Below are 22,494 nucleotides of genomic sequence, written 5' to 3'. Positions count from 1 at the left end.
GCACTGCGCGTGCGCGGCGGCGGCGGCGCCCGGAAGCGGAGGCGGAAGCGGAAGCAGAAGCGGTGGAACCGTCCCCTCCCGGGGCGGTGGTGGCGGCGACAGCGTCTGCCCGGCCCGGGGAGAGGAGCCGGCGCCGGTGGGGTTGGCCCTGGCGCCCCCGGGCCGGAGCCAGGCCATGGAGAGCAGCATGGATTTCCAGGCGGCTGCGCCCACCCCCCCCGGTGCCGGCGGTGACGAGGCCCCGGAGCCGCCGGCCATGGACACGGAGGAAGGGCCCGCGGTGCGGCCTGACGCCCCTGCGCCCCGGGTGGGTGTCGGGCAGCAGGAGGAGCCTCGCCTCGTCACACTGAGCCCTAACTGCGGCTCCGGGCGGGACCTGCCCGCCCCCGAGGGCCAGCGGAGGGCTCTGGGGCCCGGCTCGGGCCCTGCTTCAGCCTCGGAGCCCGGAGGGGGTGCGGGTGGACGAGACGAGCTCTGCCGGGATTTGGGCAGAGAGACAGACGACGAGGCGGGGGCTGCAGGGCCACGGGACTCTGCTGGCTGGAAACCCAGTGCCAGAAGCACCTCTCGAGGCACAGGACACCCCCGAGACCCCAGCAGTGGCGACCTGACGGGCATGGAGCTGGATGAGGATGCAGAGGATGAACCCTCGGAGCTCCAGGGCCTGCTGGCCCAGCTCCAGACCCTTGACTCCAACCTCTCTGACCACTCACCTGCTTCAGAGCAGGGCCCGCTGCCCTCCACGAGTGCTGGCACAGCCCCTTTGCCGGCCCTACAGCAGGCCCAGCAGAGCTATGGGCAGTGCCAGGGCAAGTGCCGGCCCTGCCCGCTGCATGTGGCCACAGGCCAGGGCTTAGAGACACGGCCCTGCTGTGCCCAGCACTCGGCTTGCTCCCGGCCCTGCCATGGCCTGCTCTTTGCCGAAGCCGACCGGGAGGACTTGCTGAGCCTCCTGTGCTACGAGGGGGGGCTGCCCGAGGCCAGCACTGAGACGCCCTTGGCACGGTCTGATATCCTGGCCGGGACCAACCTGGAGATGCTGCAGGCTCAGGAAGAACCAGCTGCTGTGGAGACACCTGAAGTGCTGGAGAGGCCAGAGAGCTCAGAGAAGGGATCTTCCAGTGCCTTGTATTGTCGAGAGGGGCTCTGCGAGGTCGACTCCACCTGCGAGGGCCATCGGGATGCTTCCCCAGAGCCGGATTGGGTGACCCTGCCCCCCACTCCAGCCCCAGAGGCAGAGCAGCCACCCCAAGGCAGCGTGACTGTGAGTGCATCACGTACAGGCTGCGACAGCGAGCCAGGATGTGCCTCTTGGCTCTGCTTCCTCGTGGGGTTTTGGGTGGGGGTAGACAGGAGCCAGGGATGTCTTTTCCTTGGGTCTTACAGGGCATCATGCTGCTGGGGTGCCCAGACAAGACTCTCGGTGCTGACTTTGGCTCCTGCTGCCCTGAGCGCGGGGGGGATCCTTGCATGGCTGGCTGAGCTGTGCGTGCCCGGGGGAAGAGGCTGGTGCGTCCAAACAGCCTCTGACCCCAGGACCGTGCACCCCCCGACCCCCCCAGCCTGAGGACACTGCTGGAGCTCCAGGGGCAGCCTGGCTGCAGGACAGGCAGGCTGAATCCCTGGGATCCCAGCCAAAGCCTCACCTGCTCTCTTGTCACTTTGCAGAACAGGGAACCCCTGTCCTCCTGCTCGGCCTTCAAAGAGGGTGAGTTGCTTCTATGCTTGAGCAGCAAAAGTATGTGGGAGTCCTGACCCCCCGCCTCCTGCTCTGACTCCGAATGCAGCGGGGTGGCCGTGGGTCCCAGTCGGGGGGGAGCACCAGGCTCTGTACCCATGTGCCCACGTGGCTGCAGACTCCAGGTGGCTCGTTGGATCCCAGCTGAGTGAATGGGGATGCTCCAGGGATCAGGTAGGGGGGGATGTTCAGGCCTGGGAAGGGAGAAAGAGGGATGCCAGGGTGTCCCAGAGGGAAGCAGCCTTGGGGTCAGAGGTGGTCTCTTGGTGACGGCAGGAGCCTGTCCACCAAATGCTGAGCCGCTCTGCCAGTTGTAGGAATGCAGCTAATGGGCAGCAGGGGTTGGTACCCCCAGTTCTCAGAGGTGGGGGACCAGCCCCTGCTTAGTCCCTCCCAATGCCTCAGTTCCAGGCCCTTGCGACCCGGAGGATCTGCTGGACGGTGTGATTTTTGGGGCAAAGTACCTGGGCTCCACACAGCTGGTCTCGGAGAGGAACCCCCCGACCAGTGTCCGCATGGCGCAGGCGCAGGAGGCGGTGGACAGGATCAAGGTGCAGGAGGGTAGGGGGGCACGACTGCCACCAGCCTGGCACAGCCCGTGGGCGTGGGGCAGCGCTTAGGACCCCTGGCTGTGGGGCAGGGACCCAGATGAGTCCTGGCAGCAGGAGGGACCTCTCCTGGGTGCTTTGTTCTGCAGGCACCGGAGGGGGAGTCCCAGCCCATGACGGAGGTGGATCTGTTTGTCTCCACGCAAAGGATCAAGGTGCTCACGGCTGACACGCAGGTGAGTGGGGAACACGAGCACCCACGTGGCTTTGGGGCTGCTGAAACCTTCCTGTTTGGCCTTGGGATCTCTGCGTTGCCCGTGGCGCCATGCCCAAGGATGGCCTACGGGCAAGGACACGTGTCTGGGAGGAGACATGTCACTCTGCAGCCATCCCACGCAGGCACGTCCTGTCCCTCGGCTCTCTGCGTGGCTGCACGAGGCTTCTCATGCAAACTGTGCCTCATGGGCACTGCTGGGTTCCCAGCCCGAGCTCCAGGAAACCTAAGCTTGAAACTTCTGGAGCTTTTTACCTCAGGATTAGTTGCTGTTTTACAGTAGGAGGGAAGAGCTGCCTTGTCCGCTGACGGCACCCAGGGACATGATGAGTACTTGATGGAAGGAGCTGTTTGTACCTTTTAGCGTAGTTTCTGCCCCGCGTGTGCCAGGCCTTGGGGCTGTGTCCCAGCACAGTGGTGCCTGGCTGGCTCACAGGCTGCCCACGGGATCCATCGGCCCAGGGAGGGCTGAGCGTCTCTGCCCTTGTCCCCCTTGCCAGGAGGCCATGATGGATCACTCCCTTCAGACCATCTCCTACATCGCCGACATCGGCTCCCTCGTGGTGCTCATGGCGCGCCGGAAGCTGCCGCAGCGCTCGGAGGTGGCAGAGGAGAAGCGGCTCTACAAGATGATCTGCCACGTCTTCCACTCGGCCGACGTGAGGCAACACACCAGTCCCTCGGGAGGGCAGGGTGGCACTGGGGTCCTGGGCCCCGTCCTGCTGTAACACCGGGGTGCTCTGGGTCCCTGTGCTCTGACTCGCACGGAGAGGGGGAAAGAGCCCACTCTTGGCACCTCTGTCACATAGAGGGGGCCAGCAGAAAAGGGGGGAGGATTGGCACCATGAAGGGGTCAGTCCAGGCAGGGGAGGAGCCATGATGCCCTGGAGCTCCCAGTGCTGGGCGTTGCAGGGTGCTGGCAGCTGTTGCCTCCAGTTTGGCCGTGAGACCATTGGCACGAACAACCCTTCCTTCCCCAGGCCCAGGTTATCGCTCAGGCCATCGGGCAGGCGTTCGGGGTGGCCTACCAGCGCTTCCTGGAGGCCAACAGCATCGACCCCAGTGAGCTGAGCCCTCGCCAGTACAGCCGTGCCCTCGAGGACCAGGAGCAATACAACGCAGAGCTGACCCACTTCTCCCGGCAGGAGAACTGCAAGGACGTAAGAGCTGCGTTGGAGGGGTGGGGACAGTGTGGGGTACCCGCTGGTGCCTCTGTGTTGTCCCCTCCCTGAGCTGCTCCCTACAAAACAGTGCCCCATCCCAGCTGGCTGGGAGCCCAGGACAGCTGTGCTGGGATCGGGACACATCCCCCTATCTGTTCCCCCCACTAGGTCTTCATCCGGAAGCAGAAGGGGGAGATCCTGGGCATCGCCATCGTGGAGTCAGGCTGGGGCTCCATCCTGCCCACCGTGGTCATCGCCAACCTGATGCACGGTGGCCCCGCGGAGAGGTCAGGCGAGCTGAGCATCGGGGACCGCCTCATGTCCGTCAACGGGACCAGCCTGGTGGGGCTGCCCCTCACCTCCTGCCAGAGCATCATCCGGGTGAGCTGGGGGTGTCTGTACTGCTGGGGTCTCTCCTGATGCTCCCAGCTCGGGGGCGGGTGGGTGACAGGAGGCTGTGGGGGGCCAGAGGGGGCAGGGGTGTGGGGGGCCATACCCGTCCTGTGGGCTGTGACAGTCCCTGCTCGGAGTGGTTGGGAGGAAGGGATGTGACGAGGCAGGAGCAAAGCTGGGGACTAAACCTGCTGTGGTGGGGTGCAGGCAGGGCCCTCCCCGAGGAGAGGGGTGGGTGAGGAGGCAGGCGCCTGTCCTGGAGGGAACCTGTTGCATCTCCTGTCTCCCAGGCAGGAAGGAGCTGAAAGCAAGGACAGTGTGGCCTCAGGGGAAAAGGGGACGTTTTGAACAGGGTTTCTAAGTTCTTCTCTCTGAATTTGAGCCTGGCAGTATCCTCAGTGCCTCAGTTTCCCCAGTGAAAACAAGCAGCTAATCCTCAGCCCTCCTGTGAGGGCATCACGCCTCTCAAATAGCTCTCCAAAGTCTGACAAAGCCCCATCCCATCTTCCAGGAGCTGAAGCACCAGACAGAGGTGACGCTGAACATCGTGCACTGTCCCCCTGTCACTACAGCTGTCATCCGCCGCCCCGACTCCAAGTACCAGCTGGGTTTCTGTGTGGAGAATGGCGTGGTGAGTGCCCAGGCCGGGGTCAGCCAGGGCTTCAGCTGCCCCTGAGGGACACGAGGTTCTGGCTGTGTCCCCACGGAGGAGCACACAGCTCCAGCACTGCTTGTGCCTGCCAGGGCTGAGGTTTCGCAGGGCTCTGCTGCGCCACAGCAAAAGGCTCTTCACAGCTCTCCTGCAGCTCTGGGGGTTGGATCCCTCTCCCTCGTGCTCCTCAGCTGTTTGCTTTTGGGGTGGTGGTTTCATCTTGGCTTCCTTGGCGTGACCTTACTGCCGTGTTGCTGTCCCCAGTGCCCCAGCCACACCCTGCTCTGGCTCTGTAGTGGCTGTGCTGGCAAAGCAGAAGAGCATTTCCAGCACCCGTGGGCGTTGATGGGGCGGGTGGGTTGTGGAGGGGGTGGCACGGCCGCATCACGCACCGACCGATGCTCCCCAGCTGGAGACACAGTCACCCCACGCCCACGCAGGAGCTGCCACCCCAGGGAAAAGCTGGGGCTCTGCAGCCCAGGCTTGATGGGAGCAGGGGGGCTCGTGGGGTGGGTGGAGGGAGCTGAGCTCTCTGTCAGCTGGGGAACAGCACCGGGGGCTGCCTGTGCCCTACAGCTCAGCACATCGCTCCGCTGGCAGCGACACAAAGGGACGTCCCTGCCCTGGCTGCGTGCCCGTGGGCTGGAGGAGACAGCATCCAAGTCCAGAGCTCTTGCTGGGAGCCTGCACGGATGAGAGGGCTTGGGATGGTGGTTGCCCGTGGCGCTGGGCCATGGGGCACAGCTGGGATCTCACCAGCCCTCCCTGCTCCCCAGATCTGCAGCCTGATGCGTGGGGGCATCGCGGAGAGAGGCGGCATCCGCGTGGGGCACCGCATCATCGAGATCAACGGGCAGAGCGTGGTGGCAACACCTCACGAGAAGATCATCCAGATCCTGACGCAGGCGGTCAGCGAGGTGAGCTGGGCCGGGCTGGGGACAGCCAGGGCACACAGAGCACGCGGGGCATCGCACACCAGCTCCTCCAGCCAGGGGTCTGGGGTCTCCCAGCTGACGTGTGTGTCTCTGTCTAGGTCCACATCAAGACCATGCCGGCCTCCACGTACCGCCTACTCACTGGGCAGGAGCAGCCCATCTTCCTCTGAGCTGCAGCTGGACCTGGCTGTCACTGGGGTGCCTGGGGGCCAGCAGGAGTGACCCCAGGGCCACCAGCCCTCATCGCAGCCCTCTGGTCCCCAGCAGGGCCTAATCCTGCACCTCTTCTGTTTTACTCAGGACACAGTGGGAGACTCTGGGGATCTGATACCCACCTTGAGCAGTGTCAGGGCCTGTGGTGCCACGGTTTGGGTACCTCCTCCCCCTCCACTCGCCCCTCCCTGCCTCACAGTGCGTGCACGGTGCCTGTCCTGTCGCTCCACAGGCTCCCTCGCCTTGGCCTGGTGCTGGCAGGAGGAGAGGGGACCCTGCCTGGAAGGTCACCCCATCCAGTCACCACAGATAGTGCTTTTACACTCACCAACGGTGCCTTTCCCCATGTGGGGATGGTGCTGGAAGCACGGCTCGCCCCAGCACAGCCCCAGAGGAGCACTGACACTGCACCCCAGTGTGTGGGTGCACAATGGCACCCCTGAGGGAGAGCCAGCAGCTCCCAGTCTCAGCCTTACGGGCAGCAGCACCCCTAAGACCTGCTTCTACTCCTCCCTGGCTCTGTTGGGGGTGCAAACAACCTCCCTCTTAGACCTGTTGCACCGAGCTGGGAAACTACCTCTGCTTTTCCCTCCCGCTGCCTTTAACTGCTCCACACGCACAGCCCGGCCCCAGCACAACGGGCCCCTGGGTCACAGCCCTCGGGGCTGTCCCTGGGCACAGCAAAAGGGAACAGGGCACTGCCCAGTCCCACGTCCAGGAGAGCAGGGTGTTGTGAGCCCCAAGGAGCAGCCCCTGGTGATACCCTCTCATGAGTGGGTCTCTGGCCCCCAGCAGCTGAGGCAGCGCTGACCTGACTTGGCCTGTGTGTTTGGTTGATGTAAAAATAAAAAGTTTAAGGGAACGCGGGAGGCTGTGTGTGAGGAGCACTGGCTGGGCTGCAGCAGAGAACTGGGCAAGGAAGAACCTCATGAGGTTCAACAGGGAAAAGTGCAGGATCCTGCACCTGGGGAAGAAGAATGTTAGGCATGGACCTGCTGGAGACAAGCTCTGAAGAAAAGGATCTGGGGGTCCTGGTGGACAACAAAATGACAATGAGCAAGCAGTGTGCTCTTGTGGCCAGGAAGGCCAACAGAATCCTGGGCTGCGTAGGGAAGAGTGTGGCCAGGAGGTGGAGGGAGGTCATTCTCCCCCTCTGCTCTGCACTGGGGAGGCCACAACTGGAATCCTGCGTCCAGTTCTGGGCTCCCCAGTTCAAGAGAGACAGGGAACTGCTGGAGAGAGTCCAGCGAAGGGCAACAAAGATGATTCAAGGATTGGAGCATCTCCCTTATGAGGAGAGACTGAGAGAGCTGGGACTCTTTAGTCTGGAGAAGAGAAGGCTGAGGGGAGACCTTATTAATGCTGACAAGTATCTCAAGGGCGGGCTGAGGGAGGAGGGAACCAGACTCTTTTCAGTGGTTCCCAGTGAGAGGACGAGGGGCAACGGGCACAAGTTGGAACATAAAGGGTCCCACTTGAATATGAGGAAGAACTTTTTCACGGTGAGGGTGGCAGAGCCCTGGAACAGGCTGCCCAGGGAGGGTGTGGAGTCCCCTTCTTTGGAGATTTTCAAGCCCCGCCTGGATGCTCCTGAGTAACATGCTCTGACAAGCTCTGGGTGGTCCTGCTTCAGCAGGGGAGTTGGACTAGATGATCTCTATGGTCCCTTCCAACTCTAAAAATTCAGTGAAATTCAGAGGGGGCTCAGCTCTGAGCCACGCACCCTGAGCCTGCTGCAGTGCCAGACGTTGGCACAATCCAAGCCTGATCCCTGCACCAATGCCTCTGGGGGCAGGCAGGGTGTCTGGCTGCATCCAGCAAGGCCCCCCGGCTGCACGGGGCTCCCCAGTGTGCTGCCACCCAGCGCGCACGGAAATGGCCCCACCTGATCAAAACATTCCTTTTATTCCAGCAGCAGAGGCTGTGGCCAAAAGGGGGAAGGAGGCACTTGGTGGTGAGGGGTACGGCAGGATTTAGGCCCAGCCTGGCCGGGGGGTGCTGCGTGGCACTACCCGGACTGTCAGGTGGACCCGGTGGCGTGGGGCTGCAGCAGGGCTGGCCCGAGGTGGCCGGCTGCCCAGTGGGATGGGGGCCAGCAGTGCTGCTACACATCTGTGGCTGGGCCCCACTCGTAGCCTTCGTCCTGGTCCGAGTCATCCCTGGCCCGTGTGAACCTCTTCCTCACAGCATCGTGCTCGTATTCCCTGGGGGACGAGAAGCCACAGTGATGTCTCTCCCACCTGATTGGGATGGGGTGGCGGGGGGGGGAGGTCAGGCCAGGCAAAGCTGGCTGGCCCGAGGTGGCCGGCTGCCCAGTGGGATGGGGGCCAGCAGTGCTGCTACACATCTGTGGCTGGGCCCCACTCGTAGCCTTCGTCCTGGTCCGAGTCATCCCTGGCCCGTGTGAACCTCTTCCTCACAGCATCGTGCTCGTATTCCCTGGGGGACGAGAAGCCACAGTGATGTCTCTCCCACCTGATTGGGATGGGGTGGCGGGGGGGGGGAGGTCAGGCCAGGCAAAGCTGGCACCGAAGCCTCTGCAGGCCCAGCCCCAGCCCCAGGGCTGGCTGCTTGAACCCCAGCTGGCCCTGGCACACAGGGTACCTGATGTTGTCGTGGCGCTGGCTCTGCCGGCCCTGCCACTGCTGCTCGGTCGCCTGTGAAAGACCAGAAAGACAGAAGAGTCAGAGGTAGGGGCAGGATTTGTGCCCCAGCCTAGGACTGGGCTGTGTCCCGCCTTGGGGAGACCAGAGCTGGGCATGGATGCACAGCTGGACCCTGTGGCAGCTGGAGGTGACACCCTGCCTGTGCCACAGGGGACAGGAATTAGTCCCCACAGGCAGGCACTGTGCCACCCCTTCTGTCCTGTCAGCCCCTCGTACCAGTATGGGGGACCCACCTGCTCGCTCAGACCGTGGCTCGGTGACACCTGCACTGGCTCAGAGGAGCGGGCCAGCCCGGGCTGGTCGTAGGCGTCCTCCGCCTCGCCGTCGGTGTAGGCGCCCGTCTCGCCGTCCGTGTCGTAGTCGCTGTTGGCGCGGCTGTCGCAGGTCAGGTAGCCCGAGGCCGCCGCGCTCGGTGGGTTCAGCAGGTCCAGACTGTCCTCCAGCGCCACGTCTGCCTGTGGGGCAGGAACCTCATGTTGGGGGAGAGGGGTGGGTGCGTAGCCCTGTCCCCCACCTGGCTGCAGCCCCGGCGGGCTGAGCCGTGCTGCAGGGACCCTGTGCCCCATACCTGCTCCGCCGTCGTCCAAATGGGCTGGCTCTGCTGCATCCTGATGATGTCCTTGATCGCCTGGTACCAGGTGTTGCTGCTGCCGCTGAGGCTGACGGTGGCAGTGAAGAGGTGGCTGCAGTACTTCTTCATCTTGTTGGCCTGGGCGTAGAGGCGCCGGGAGCTCTTCCTAGAGTCGGGCGCCAGCCACTGCCGCATGGCCTTGATGCCTTGCCGGCTCTCAGGCTCACAAAACACCACCACGGGGTAGTACTGCACGTAGTTGAGGCGCTCCACAGCCGAGGGCGTGATGTCCAACAGGGCATGCTTGTTCTGGGGCAGGGCACGGCCATCAGCCCCACTGGGGACAGGGATGGAGGCTGTGGGCTCCCCGCCAGGCCCTGGCCCACCCGGCTCCGAGACCACGGGGAAGGTCTCTCACCTTTTCTGCGATTTGCCGCACCGCGTCCAACTTGATGACCTTGGATGAAGCACCATCTCGGGCCACGCTCGCTGCAGGACATGGGGACATGGTGTGAGAAGGGCTGGGGGAGACGTGGCATCTCCCCCAGGCTGGGTCTGCCTGAACCCTGTCCCGGGGCTGTGTTCCTCAAGGCAGGGATGTCTGGGGCATGGGGAGGGTGACTGAGTCCAGGAAGGTGTTGGAGTGTCACGGGGAGGGGGCAAGGAGGCAGGATTGGGACAGTCACGGGTAAAGAGCTCCCACAGCCCTGGATGCTGAGGGTCTGGCAGCTGGATGTGGTCTCTGCCCAGCGTGGGGGGCACTTACGGGCAATCTCGAACTGCTCGGGCATCTCTGTGCTCAGCTTCTGCATGGCAATGTCTGCGATGGGGCCCAGGATCACCACCGGCCGCTTGAAGCTGGCTGTGGGGAGAAAACAGACCGGCTCAGAGAGCCTGGGCGTGAGGGCAGAGCTCCCAGCACCCAGGGGTCCAGCCCCACTCCTCGAGGTGCCCATGGGCCTGTGACCTGCCTCACTCTTCCCAGGAGAGTGGAGCGCAGTAGCACCTGCAGTGGAGCAGCTCTGGGGCCGATGTCCCCTGGGTGGGTCTGGGTGACTGGGGACACAGCCCTGGTACCCACCTTCCTTCAGGACCACCCTCTCATACGGCGGGTAGTGGCCCTGCTTTGTGAGGGCAGACAGGTCCTCCCGGCTCTTCCGCAGCATCTTCTTGGCACCTCGCAGGCCCCGCAGCTTCCAAAACTCAGCCCGTGCCCCAGAGGGGTTGGCACCAGACGTGGCTTTCAGCACCGACTCCAGGCTGGCGATCTGCTCGGCCCTGGGAGGGAAAAGAGCTCAGCACATGGACCCTCTGGATTTACCCCCACTCTGAGGAGCAAAGCAGGAAAGGCCAGCCTCCATGCTTGGGGACACAGCCAGATGAGGCTGTGGTAGCCTTTTCCCTCTGGGACCTTGGACAACCAGAGCATCAACTGCTCCATCACCCCTCAGAGGGGGTTTCACCAGCTCACACGTCCCACCAGTGCTCCATCGGCCCTCGCTCTGCCTCTTACTGGGCCCACCATCCCTGTCCCCATCCCGCTGGGAAGCCATCCCCTGGCTCTAGCCCTACCTGCTCCGGTTGGGGATGATGCCCTTGTCCTGCTCCTGCAGGTCCCTGCCCATGCGCACGGCCAGCCAGCTCCCCAGCCTGCCCCGGTACATGGTGTCCAGCACGTGGAACACGTCCCCGCGGACAAAGCTGAGCCCCGACGGCGTGTCCTTCTCGAAGTCAAAGTGCGTCCGGATGTAGAATGAGTCACCCACGTTGGACGAGATCATCTTCCTGTAAACTGGAGCCCAGGGTGAGAGGGATCATCAGGGGAAGAGGTGGCTGAGGAGGAAGATGCTGCAGAGATTTGGGAAGGAGCTGGGCTGGGCCGGGAGCCTCCAGAGTATCCTTGGCTGCTAAGGAGGGCGCTGGGAACCCTGTGATGCTCTCAGGCAGGACCTGACCCCCCCACACACACTGGCCTCTCCAGGCTGAGCCACGGTGCCAGGAAGCCCCCGTGCTCCAGGAGGACAAGGCATAAACAGGGCCAGGATGGTCTGGTCTCCTCCCACCACCTCTCTGGGAAAGGGGACAGAGGGCAAGGCATAAACAGGGCCAGGATGGTCTGGTCTCCTCCCACCACTTCTCTGGGAGAGGGGGCAAAGGGGGGTGCAGGGAAGAAAGACCCCCCCTGTGGGGGCAGAAAGAGCTGTGGCAAGTCCAGCAGCTGTGATCCACAGAGGATGGAGAGGCACAAGCCTGGGATGGGACTGGTCGTCACTCACTGTCCTGCTTGCTCTGGGTCCACAGCGTGATGTCCTCGCCCGGCGGCAGCTTCATGAGGAACTCCACAGCCTCCTCACGGGTCAGGTTCTGGAAGCTGGTGTCATTCACCTGCCACAGAAACGCACTTAGACACGGCCCTGCCAGCAAGACAGAGGGTGCAGGTCCCAGTGGGGGTCCCAGGGACAGCAGTGCCCATGGCAGGGTGGGAGAGGGAACTGCTCCCTGTGACCCAAGTGCCTGCCACAACCACTAGTGGCCCTGGGGAGGGCCTCTGGGCCAGCTGAGGTGGTGCCTGGACCCCGCTGGGTGTTAGCAAGGTGCTGGAGACAGGAGCGTCCCCCTTGGAGCCAACCTAATGGCTTCGGCCCACGGGCCCAGCACTGACCCAAAACGATGCCCAGCAGAGACCCCAGGGGATCCCCAAGAGGGACGGGGCCTGTCCGGGTGCAGCAGCGTTTGGAGCCGTCCCCAGCCCCGGGTACCTGCAGGATCTGGTCCCCTTCCCGCACGCCCTGGCTGTCGGCCGGGCTCCCCTCCTGCACGCTCGACACGAAGATGCCCACGTCGTTCCCCCCGGCCAGCCGCAGCCCCACGCTCTTGGCCTTCACAAACTGCACGACCCTGGAGTCGGCGCTGTACCTGCCACGGGGAAAGCCACGGTCGGACCCAGCAGTGACACGCCAGGGACAGCACAGAGGGTCACCAGCCTTGTGACCCCAGCCCTGCACTGCAGCAGCTCCCCATCTCCCCCAGCCTTTCTCCACCACCTCTCGCAGACGTACCCATCCTTGCGGGCAGCTCGGGCGGTGGGGCTGGCGTGGGGTCCTTGGTGGCCACCCCCCTCCACAGCTTCCAGTAGGTCTGCAGGGAAGAAGGGCTGGTCCAGGAGGCGGTGGTGGCTGCGCCGCTGCCGGGGCAGCCGTGGCACAGGGAGACCTGGCACAGCTCTGCCAGGGGGATTGGGACAGCAGAGACACGCAGGAGCCCAGAGCCTGCTCGACGCCCTTAACTGCCCCCCGAGCTCACTCACCAGGGCCCCGAGCTTCGTCCATGGCTGTGTCAGCCACAGGGTCCCTGGTCAATCGTCTCCTCTCCCTGGAACAAAGTTGGGGCAGTATTTAGGCAGGTCACAGAGGCAGGCACTGGATGGACAGGGAGGGACAGATAGTGCCAAGAGGGCAGCGGGGACAGTGGAGCAAGCTGGGGACTGAATGGCAGTCCCACCTCCAGAGTGAACTGGCTCTGGGATGGAGGAGAACCAGCCCCTCCACAAAGGCAGAGAACATGGAGGATCCAGGGAATGTGACAGGGGAAAGAGGGGCTCGTGGGGACAGAGCGGGGCTTACGGTGGTGAATTCATCCTGGCAGCAGCTGGAAGTCGTGGGGAGGTCTCAGGGGATGGTGGATGGGACAGTTCAGAGTCGATGTCAGAGATGTCTGCAGGAGGGAAGATGCATTAGTGACCACCCAGTGCCTGTGCTGTGTGCCCAGCCCCATCACCGTGTCCCCTCACCATCCATCCGGGAACTGTCACTCTGGCTTTCTTCTACGTCAGGGATGTTGACCAGGAACTGCCGGTGGTCCCGGAGCACAAGCAGGGTCAGGACTCCCTCTGTCCGCTCGATGAGCTGCTGGGTTTCAGCCAGGGACATGTCCTCGCTGGCCACCCCGTTGATCTGGAGGCAGCAGAGTGGGAGGCCTCAGGGTGCCTGCTTCTGGGAAAGCTGCCCCCAGGAAAGCCCCGCTCGGCTGGGATCCTCCTACTGCCACCTTCCCCGTCCCCTCCCAGCCCCTCCAGCCCAGCCCCAGCTCCTGCAGCTTCACCCATCCTGGCCCGTGTCCCTGTTCCCGGCTGCCTCCCACTGGGGCCTCATCCTGCAGAGAGGAAACAAATTAGCGAGGCTAATTAACTCCCACCTTTAGCTGCAGGGGTGCCCTGCAGGGCAGCAGGAGCTGCAGAGACCCCCCCAGACGCTGTCTGAAGCTGAGTTTTACTTTGACCTCGGCCCAGCGCTGTCCTTCCACACGTTGGGCTGGTGCCAGGGAGCCAGGCCCCCAGCAGACGGTGGGTCTGGGATCTCCCTGCGGTGCAGCAGCTCTTCCCACCGGATTGCTGGGATGAAATCTCCCTCCCGTTTCCCCCGGAGTTACTTTGGCCCCAGTTCCCAGCAGCCACAGGTTGGCCTGGCCCATGTGTGCAAATGAAGCCTCTCCCTCCTTTATTTCCTCCTTCCCCAAATGCTTTAAGCATCATTTCACCTGACGTGCCCCGAACACCCCAGAGCTCCTTGGGCCGACTGCTCCCTCGGCAGGAACACGCGCTCGTGGGAGGTGACCCCACGCCACGGGGACAGCGGGGCAGATGGAATCCTGCTGTGGCAGTGGGACAAGCCACTGGCCCCAGTTAAACACTGTGGGGCTGTCTCAACCAGGCAGCTTTGGTACTGGGGGGAGCTGGTCCCCAAGAGCCCCCACGCCATCTCTGGGGACAGCTGGGGAGCCAGGGCAGGGTGCAGGCAGGCAGGGTGCTCCCTCCAACCAAGCTGCATCCTTTGCAGGCAGCCGAAGAAGCACCTTGTGGTGACACTGGCCAGGGATGAGCCACTGGAAGAGGGGAGATGAGCCCCCCCAGCAAGTGCTGTGAGCCCCACGAGCCCCCGTACCTTCAGGATGAGGTCTCCCTCCTGCAAAGAGCTGCCCTTCGCCGCCAGCCCGCTCTCCACTATGTGCTTGATGAAGAGCTGACTCCCCAGCTTCAGGCCATACTCTGCACCAGAGAGAGCCCACAATGGTACCGGAGCCAGGCAGATGCAAGACCTTGAGGTCCCCCATTGCCACCATCCCCACCATCCTGCCCCAGCTCCCCTTGGAGCATGGCACTAGCCAACCCCAAAGCTGAGCTCTGCAGCCCCAGGCTGAGGCCAGGCAGGTTTGATGCACCCAGCACGGCACCAAACCCTGGCACCAGCCCTGGCATCGCCTCTGCCCCGGGGGGATGCACAGCCACAAACTGGGTGACAAGACCGGGGGACAGGGGGAGCAGGAGGGCCTCACCTTCATTCTGCTTCTGCTTCACCAGGACTGATGTGATGGGCTTCATCAGCACATCCTGGCGTGGCAACCGCTTGAAGCCCGACACCAGGGCCAGCCCATTGGTGTCCTCGTCGTGGCTGAAGCCATTGGTGGAGCGGTGGCGGCTGTAGCCCCTGTGATCAGAGCCACTGCCAGGGCTCTGCCTCCAGTGGCTGCTGTCCTGGCTTCGCCTCCGGCTCCGGGACACTGCCTTGTGGTGGCGGTGGTCATCCCGGTGGTGGCCAGAGCTTCTCTCGCTGGATGAGTCCCCGTCGTAGCCCCGGCTGTGGTCCAGGTCATCCCGGGAGCGGTGCAGGGCCGGCTGCGCACCGTCCTCGTCCGAGTCATAGCGCTGGGGCACGGTGGGGGACCCGGGGCTGCTCTTGCTCACGGGGACATGGACCTTCTTTGGTCTTTTCAGCGTCTGCAGGTGGAAAGCGAAAAGGAGAGGGTGGTGGGTGCAGCTGCCTCTGCCAGGAAATGTTTCTACAGCATCTTTTCAGCGTCTGCAGGTGGAAAGCGAAAAGGAGAGGGTGGTGGGTGCAGCTGCCTCTGCCACGAAATGTTTCTACAGCAATTTCCAAGCTCCAAAGAGGAACTCTGGAGTGTGTGGGACACGGGAGGAGGATGGGGACAGGCACGGTGCCAGCCCCCGTCCCACTGCAGGGCTCACTCACGATGTTGGCAATCTTGCCACAGGTTTTCAGTGTCTGGATGGCAAAGGAGGACGAGACATTCTCCATGGAAAGGCCATTCACCATCACGATGTGATCCTTCTTCCTGGGGGAGGAAATGCAGCCTTGGCTCTGCCCCAGGGAGCCCCCAAACCCAGGGAGCTGGTGGGGTGATGGGGGCAGCCATTGCCCCAGGAGGACCCCATCCCAGCCGGGCCGGGGGCAGCCAGGCTGGCCCTGTCCTAGCAGGAGCGATTTGCTGCCCTTCCTGTCCCCGCTGGCACCCGTGTCCCCATGTCCCCTCACACTCACTGGAGCCGTCCCATGGCCGGTCCCCCGGCCACCACGTCCGAAACGATCACCGCCGTGTCCCCGGTCACCCTGTTGGGACGGTCCCGGCCGCCGGAGACGGCGAAGCCAAAGCCCCGGTGCGGGTCCTAGCGGGAATGGGCAGAGAGGAGTCAGGCAAAGCCGGCCCCACAACCCCTCCGGCGGCCACCCTGGGCCATGCTCACCTTGCTCAGCGTCACCGTGTGCTGCTCCCAGATCAGCATCTCCTCCATGGTGGGCACCCGCCAGCGCAAGCGCGGGGAGGCGGCGGTGGCAGCCGGCAGGCGCGGCGGCCCCTGCCCAGCAGCCGGGGGTGCAGACCGGCTCCGGCTCCTCTTCGCAGCCGCTGGCCCCTTCCTCAGCCCCGCTTCAGGCTGCAGGGAAGAACAGGAGCAAAGCTGAGCCATGGGCACTGGGGTCCATGAGGGTGCAGGGGACAGACCCACCATGGTGCCCGGGGGCACCAGGACCCACAGGTGTGTCACACCCCAGCTAACCCTACGTGGGAGCTGGCTCCGAAACCCAGAGCTGCCTCCGTGCAGCATGAAATGTCCCCCTCGGGATGTCACAGAATCACAGAATCTTCTAGGTTGGAAGGGACCTTAAAGATCATCTTGTCCAACCGTCAACCTCACTGACAAAAATAGACACCCCCACAACAAACAAGGAGCATCATCACTAAACCAGACCTCCCAGCACCACATCAACCTGTCTTTTGAACACCTCCAGGGATGGGGCCTCAACCACCTCCCTGGGCAGCCCATTCCAATGGCTGAGAACCCTTTCAGTGAAAAAATTTTTCCTAATATCCAGCCTGAACCTCCCCTGGTGTAACTTGAGGCCATTTCCTCTTGTCCTGTCACCTGTGACTTAAGAAAAGAGACCGACCCCCCCTGGCTACACCCTCCTTTCAGGGAGTTGGAGAGAGCAAGAAGGTCTCCCCTCAGCCTCCTCTTCTCCAGGCTGAACACCCTCAGCTCCCTCAGCCTCTCCTCACAAGACTTATTCTCCAGACCCCTCACCAGCTTTGTCGCCCTTCTCTGGACCCGCTCCAGCACCTCAATGTCTTTTTTATGGTAGGGGGCCCAAAACTGGACACAGTACTCAAGGTGAGGCCTCACCAGTGCCCAGTACAGGGGGACAATGTCCATTCCATCCCCTTGGATGCACGTCCACAGAAGGGGAGGTTTTACACAGGGCAAGCAAATGAAGACCCATCGCCACGGCTGGGACCACCTGCCCACATGTCCTGGTGGCCCCGCTCCCCTCCCTCCTCCTGGGAGCCCGCAGACCCCGGGGTGCTGCTTCGGTGCCCTCCCACCTCCCATTCTGGGTTCCAGCACGATGGCACTGCTGGCAGCTCTGCCAACCGCTTCAGCAGCACCAGTGGCCCAGCAGCACCCTTCGGTTTTCCTATGTTTCCGCCCCCAAATCCAACATTTTCCACCGAGGACAGATAAGCCTGACCGGCAGGGCGATGTCCCACCTGGGCTCAAATGCCCGGGCCGGGCATGGGGAGCACCTCCACCAGCTCCTGCCCCCCCAGAGGAAACCTTGGCGTGAACCTGGAGAGATGCAGGGGTCAGGGGGCGCAGAGCCTCCCACGACTCCCCACATGGGGTGGGACGGGAAGGACCACAACAACCCCCTGCAGCGCTACAGGCTGGGGGAAGTGTGGCTGGAGCTGCCTGGAAGAAAGAGACCTGGGGGTTCTAATTGATAAACAGCTGAATATGAGCCGGCCGTGCGCCCAGGGGGGGCAAGAAAGCCAATGGCATCCTGGCTTGTATCAAAAATAGTGTGACCAGCAGAAGTAGGGAGGTGATTGTGCCCCTGTACTCGGCACTGGGGAGGCCACAGCTCGAGTGTTGTGTCCAGTTTTGGGCACCTCAATCCAAGAGAGATCTCGAGGTGCTGGAGCGAGTGCAGAGGAGGGCAACGAAGCTGGGGAGGGGGCTGGAAAACAAATCATATGAAGAGCGGCTGAAGGAGCTGGGGCTGTTTAGTGTGAGGAAGAGGAGGCTGAGGGGAGACCTCATCACCCTCTACAACTACTTGAAAGGACACTGTAGAGAGGTTGGTGCTGGTCTCTTCTCCCAGGTAATTAGTGACAGAACGAGAGGGAATGGCTTCAAGCTCCAACAGGGGAGGGTTAGATTGAACATTAGGAAGGAATTTTTCACCCAAAGAGTGGTCGGGCATTGGAACAGGCTGTGCAAGGAGGGGGTGGAGTCCCCATCCCTGGCTGTGTTTAAGGGCCATTTAGATGCAGTGCTGAGGGACATGGTGTAGGGGAGGACTTTGTAGAGTAGGGGAGATGGTTGGCATCGATGCTCCCAAGGGTCTCTTCCAACCTCAATGATTCTATGATTCTATGACCCAGTTTGATCAGGGAGCCCAAGGTTTATCCGCACCATCACCCACACCAAGGAAAACCCGGTGCAAGGATCAACCCGTTCTCCAGGGGGATGGGGACGTGAAGACCGACAGCCTGGCACGATGCCACCACCACCAACGGGTCCTCACCCCTTCGACTGGCACAGGGACGGACGAGGACAGACCCACACCCATCCCCTGCCAAAACGTCCCCCGTCCCGCTGGCTGCCCCCGGCCGGGTCCCACCCACGGCCATGGCACAGGCATGGGCCATCATGGGCCTGGGGGGCACCGCCAGGGCTGGAGATCTGCCCAGTGCTGATTGGCCGACAGCGCTATCCCTGGCACTGATTGGCTGACAGCGCTTTCCCCTGGCACTGATTGGCTGACAGCTCTGCTCCAGCAGGACCCTGAGATCCCATTGGCCGATGGCTCTGCCACCACTGGTCTCTCCAGGCACTGATTGCTCCACTGCTCTACCATAGTTCATCTCTCTGGTCTCTGATTGGCCAACAGCTGCTGTGGCACATCTCTGGATTCGGATTGGCTGGTTATCTGTATTGTGACAAGTCTCTCCAGGATCTGATTGGCCAATGGCTCTGCCACAGCAGATGTCCCAGGTCTCTGATTGGCCAATGGCTCTGCTGCAGCAGATCTCTGGGGTTTCTGATTGACCAATGACTCTGCACAGCAGATCTCCCAGGTCTCTGATTGGCCAATGGCTCTGCCATTGGGGTTTCTGAGCAGATCTCTGGGGTTTCTGATTGACCAATGACTCTGCACAGCAGATCTCCCAGGTCTCTGATTGGCCAATGGCTCTGCCACAGCAGATCTCTGGGGTCTCTGATTGGCCAATGGCTCTGCCATGGCCACAGCCCCTGGTCCTGGCCCCGCTGCCCGAGCACCCTGTCCGGTGGTGCCTGAGGGCTCCGGGACGTGCTGGGGGCTGTGCTGGGTCCCCCCCACGGCTCGGCCACCCCCAAGCCAGGCCCCAGGCTCCCGATTGGTGCCACGGGAAGCTGGAAACTGCCACAGCCCCTTTGGGAATCAGCCACGGGGCAGCTTCGGTGGGACGGGGGGGTACCAGAGACGAGCCTGACACCCCGTGGGCAATGCCACGGGCGATGCCGAGCTGGGATCCCGTGAGGAAGCTGGGGCCAGCGGTGGGCAGCCAGCCCCGGGGCAACCATGGTGGCTCAGGGCCAGCACAGGGGCTTCCTGTGGCCAGTCCCCCGCTGGGGCCACACCAAAGCCGCCAGCCAGGACCCCGAAACGAGACCCAGCCCCCGGGAGGGTCGGTGTAATCATTGACCCAGGGCTCAGAAACATCCCCCGCCGGGCGGGCTGAGGCCGGCGGGTGCCGAGGGCAGAGTCCGGGGTTTCCGCTCTGCGTCATCAGGCGCCCAAAGCAGCGTGTGCCCAGGGGGTGGCTGGGGCTGCACAGGACCCCGGAGTGGTGACACCCGTGGTCCTGTCCCGGTGCTTCTAAGACCAGTAACACACAGGAGATCCCAGCATGGCAGTGGGGGGGTTTCCCCAAAATGAGCTGAACCGGCGGGTCCTCTCTCAGCCGTGTCACCAGCGTCGGCCGGTCAGTGCTCACAGGCTCCCTGGACACCCACAGGTGACACAGCGGGAGCCACAGGTCCAAGGGACCCCCATCGTGGGGGTCCAGAGCATCCCCTTCCACAGGCTGCTGGCTCATCTGCAGTGCCAGAGCCAGTCCTGCTGCCACCCAGCACAGCCCCTCACTGTCCCCAACCAGCTTCCGCTGCTGTCCCATCACCGGGACGCCACGAATCAGCCACGCACCTGCATCCCGCTGCCACCCGCGGCTCGCCATGGGCAGGGCCAGGCTGAGGACAGGGGGACAGCAGGAGGATGGCAGGAGCTCCTGTCTCACCAGGCGGCACAGGGAACACCCAGGGTGTCACCAATCCCTGGTCGTGTCCCCAGTCTCCCCCCGGGCACCTGGCGGAGGGCCTGCCCCCAGCCAAAGGCCAAGGCTGGCAGCTGGAGGAGCCGGCTCGGCCGGTTTCCGACAGAAACCAGCCCGCACCCGAAATGGCCCCGCCGGGAGAGGCAGTATCTGGGCAGAGCTGACCACGGCCCAGCCCACCGCGCCCCGCACCGGGCACCAGCAGCACCGGGAGCCCCACACACCCCACTCTGCCCCACGCACGCACCGGGGCCGGTATCTCCAGGGATTTTAATGCCAAAGAAAGCCCGGGCTGCACCGGGGCAGCTCATCCCACTGCAACGTCCCCAACGTGGGGCCATGCCTGGCCCCCCGTGACACCATCAGCAACACCCACCATGGGGACAGCAATGGGTGGGGGTTATTTATGGGAGAGTGACACACCCTGCCCACCCCAGCCTTGCCCCACGGCCATAACCTGTTATATCCATGGTCGTTACAACCACAACAACCCAGAACCTGTTTCCCAACCTCCCGACTGATGGGTGTCCTCAACCTGGGACCCCAAAGCCTTCCTGGGATCAGTGGGGTCTCTGGTCTCAGCCAGTGCTGCAAAACCGCTCGTCCCTCGTCCAGCAGTGGCCGTGCAGGACCCCCCCAGAAACTCCTCTACCCCAACCCCACCCACACCGCGATGGGCTGATCCTGAACCCCCTGCTCTGGGAAAAGGGTCTCTGGAAGGTCTGACCCAACTAGACTGTAAATCAGTAGGATGGAGGCACATCCTCCAGCCCTCGGGGCACAGAGCTGCACCATCAGGGTGCCAGGATGCCCCCCCGCCCCTCCCCGAGTATCTTCCCACCATCAGGGCAGGACACCAGCAGGGCCACCGGGTCCTGGGGCCACCCAGAGAGGGACAAAGCATGGCCGGTTCCCCAGGGGAAAGCAGGGCTGGGTCCCCATCCCCAAATGGGAAGCAGGGACGGGGGGACAGGGTCAGGCACTCACCGAGCCTCCGATAGGTATCGGACCAGGAAGGAGCTGAGCTCCCGGGCTGGTGGCAGTGGTGTCACTCCAGGGTGCCTTGCGTAACCCTTTGTGGGCCAGACGCTGCCTGCAGGAGAGAAGCAGGAGGAAGGGGGTCCTGGGGCAGCATCCCGGGCACAGCAGGGGTCACGGGGGGCTGTCCCTGCTCAGCCACATCCACTTACTCCCCACCCAGCCCTGGGCAGGGACAGGCTCACTGCATGCTGAGGGTGGTGGTGCCCAGGGAAGGGGGGGTCCTCCCCCCCAGCCTAGCCCTCTCCAAAGAGGTGGGTGTCTGTGCCAACCCGCACAGCCCTGCACCCCCAAACCCTCCCAGAAGCCCCGCTTGGGAGCCCCCGGGGGGACCAAATGCCTTCACCCCAGGAGGGGACAGGGATGGTGGCCAAGCCTGGGGCTCCTGGTCCTGAGGGGGTGTGGGGGAAAAGGTGTCCCTGCTGATGGCTGCCGTCCCCTCTCCTCCCCTTCCCCCTTCCTCTGCCCCCCACCTGGGGACCAGACCCCTCTCATTCCTCCTCCTGCGGGGTCGCTGTCCTGTGGTGACAGAAACCAGCTCCACGCCTCGGCTCTCGGTCCCGGCTGCCGCTCCCAGCCAGGGTCGGTGCTGATGCCACAGGAGGTCACGGCCCGGCAACGCGGCGGCGTGGGGGGACCAGTTCCTCCTGAAACCCCCGGTCACCAGCCACCACCCCGGGGCCGGAGCCATGGAGCAGCCGCTTCCCCGGAGCTCCTCAGATCCGCGTCAGGGGGCTCCTTCTGGCCGAAGCTCCCTGCCAGCCCCGGGGGAAGGACGGAGCAGCTCCCGTCCCGCCGGCTGCCGCCTTCCCAGCCACTGCGGGGCCACCGGCTGCTCTCCCGCGCAGGACCGCGGCCGGGAGCACCTGGGGCGGGGGGACGGGACCACGCCGCCCAGCAGCATCACCGGGGCTGCCGGCTCCATCCCCGGCGGCGCCGCGGGCCGGGCCTGAGCGCCGGGCTGGCTCCCGGCCGGGGCTGCCCCTGCCCGTGACACATCTGGCCCTCGGGGCCGGGAGAACCGGCGGGGCCGGCCGGGGCTGACCCGCGCCCCGAGGCTTCCCTTGGTCCGGCCGGGCCACGCGGTGCCACTAGATGGTGCCACGGGCCGGGCACCGGGAGAGGCCGGGCAGCCCGGGCGGGGAGCGGAGAGGGGACCCAGCCGCGGGGATTCTCGGAGGGAGCGCGCCCGGTGCCGGGCGGCGGGGCAGACCCAGCCCGGGAGGCTTTGACATCCCCCGGGGGAACCGGCGAGGGGGAGGGCGGGGATGCGGCGCTCGGGCCTGGTTCCACGGGGGGCTCCGGGGTCCGGCACCGGCGGGGCCGCCCGGGAGCAGCCTGAGCCGCACAGGCCCCGCCGCCATGGCGACCGCCAGGCCCCGCCCCCTCTCTCTGGAGCCGGTGGGGGACGGGAGCAGCCTCTCTCTCCGCCGCTCTATGGTGCGGGAGGCCCCGGTCCCCTCCCCGCGGCCTCTCCCTGCCGCGCCGTTAGTTCCGGCGGAAGGGGCCGCTCTACTTCCGGGGGTGGCCGCTTCCCACTTCCGCTCCGCCGCGCTGGGGCGTGTCTGGCCGCGGCACCTCCTGCGCTCTATGGTCCCCGCCGTTCCCAGCCTCCTCAGCGGCGGCGGCGGCAGG

At 64.1% G+C, this 22,494-nt stretch overlaps 2 protein-coding genes across 3 annotated transcripts in view; one reads left to right on the top strand and one right to left on the bottom strand.

Moving 5' to 3' along the window:
- APBA3 (amyloid beta (A4) precursor protein-binding, family A, member 3) overlaps nt 1-6,783 on the top strand; it is a 7,546-nt gene extending 763 nt beyond the window's left edge. The window contains exons 2-11 of one of the 2 annotated variants that reach the window (XM_014949049.1): nt 200-1,264; nt 1,669-1,708; nt 2,144-2,289; nt 2,436-2,522; nt 3,061-3,219; nt 3,541-3,720; nt 3,892-4,104; nt 4,628-4,747; nt 5,545-5,685; nt 5,802-6,783. In XM_014949049.1, coding sequence (XP_014804535.1) covers nt 200-1,264; nt 1,669-1,708; nt 2,144-2,289; nt 2,436-2,522; nt 3,061-3,219; nt 3,541-3,720; nt 3,892-4,104; nt 4,628-4,747; nt 5,545-5,685; nt 5,802-5,873 — 2,223 coding nt within the window. In that variant the 3' untranslated portion in view covers nt 5,874-6,783. Of the gene's footprint in view, nt 1-54; nt 1,265-1,668; nt 1,709-2,143; nt 2,290-2,435; nt 2,523-3,060; nt 3,220-3,540; nt 3,721-3,891; nt 4,105-4,627; nt 4,748-5,544; nt 5,686-5,801 lie in introns of those variants that run through there. The other variant, XM_014949048.1, reaches the window with a different exon arrangement.
- Nucleotides 6,784-8,212: 1,429 nt separating this feature from the next.
- On the bottom strand, nt 8,213-22,304 carry TJP3 (tight junction protein 3). Its single transcript, XM_014948995.1, has 21 exons — nt 21,333-22,304; nt 20,809-20,914; nt 15,692-15,880; nt 15,489-15,613; nt 15,180-15,282; nt 14,485-14,926; nt 14,094-14,197; nt 12,944-13,106; nt 12,777-12,867; nt 12,461-12,525; nt 12,213-12,291; nt 11,913-12,069; nt 11,430-11,538; nt 10,726-10,945; nt 10,235-10,431; nt 9,920-10,015; nt 9,572-9,642; nt 9,151-9,462; nt 8,816-9,037; nt 8,521-8,573; nt 8,213-8,355 (listed from the first exon to the last, which is right to left on the bottom strand). The coding sequence occupies exons 1-21, from the start codon at nt 21,548-21,550 to the stop codon at nt 8,256-8,258; spliced, it is 3,222 nt and encodes a 1,073-aa protein (XP_014804481.1). The 5' UTR covers nt 21,551-22,304; the 3' UTR covers nt 8,213-8,255.
- Nucleotides 22,305-22,494: the final 190 nt, after the last annotated feature.

Source organism: Calidris pugnax, unplaced genomic scaffold, assembly GCF_001431845.1.
Source record: "Calidris pugnax isolate Ruff unplaced genomic scaffold, ASM143184v1 scaffold170, whole genome shotgun sequence".
Lineage (NCBI taxonomy): Eukaryota > Metazoa > Chordata > Aves > Charadriiformes > Scolopacidae > Calidris > Calidris pugnax.
Note: the sequence above shows the minus strand (reverse complement) of the source record. Positions and strands in the feature narration are given on the sequence as shown.

Excerpts from the sequence above, each read along its gene's own strand:
- TJP3 (XM_014948995.1), bottom strand. The coding sequence starts at position 21,550 with ATGGCTCCGGCCCCGGGGTGGTGGCTGGTGACCGGGGGTTTCAGGAGG. Across the intron at positions 15,283-15,488 it reads CCGGCCATGGGACGGCTCCA|GAAGAAGGATCACATCGTGA; the intron begins GTGAGTGTGAGG and ends TTCCTCCCCCAG. Across the intron at positions 9,643-9,919 it reads CGAGCAGTTCGAGATTGCCC|CGAGCGTGGCCCGAGATGGT; the intron begins GTAAGTGCCCCC and ends CATGTCCTGCAG.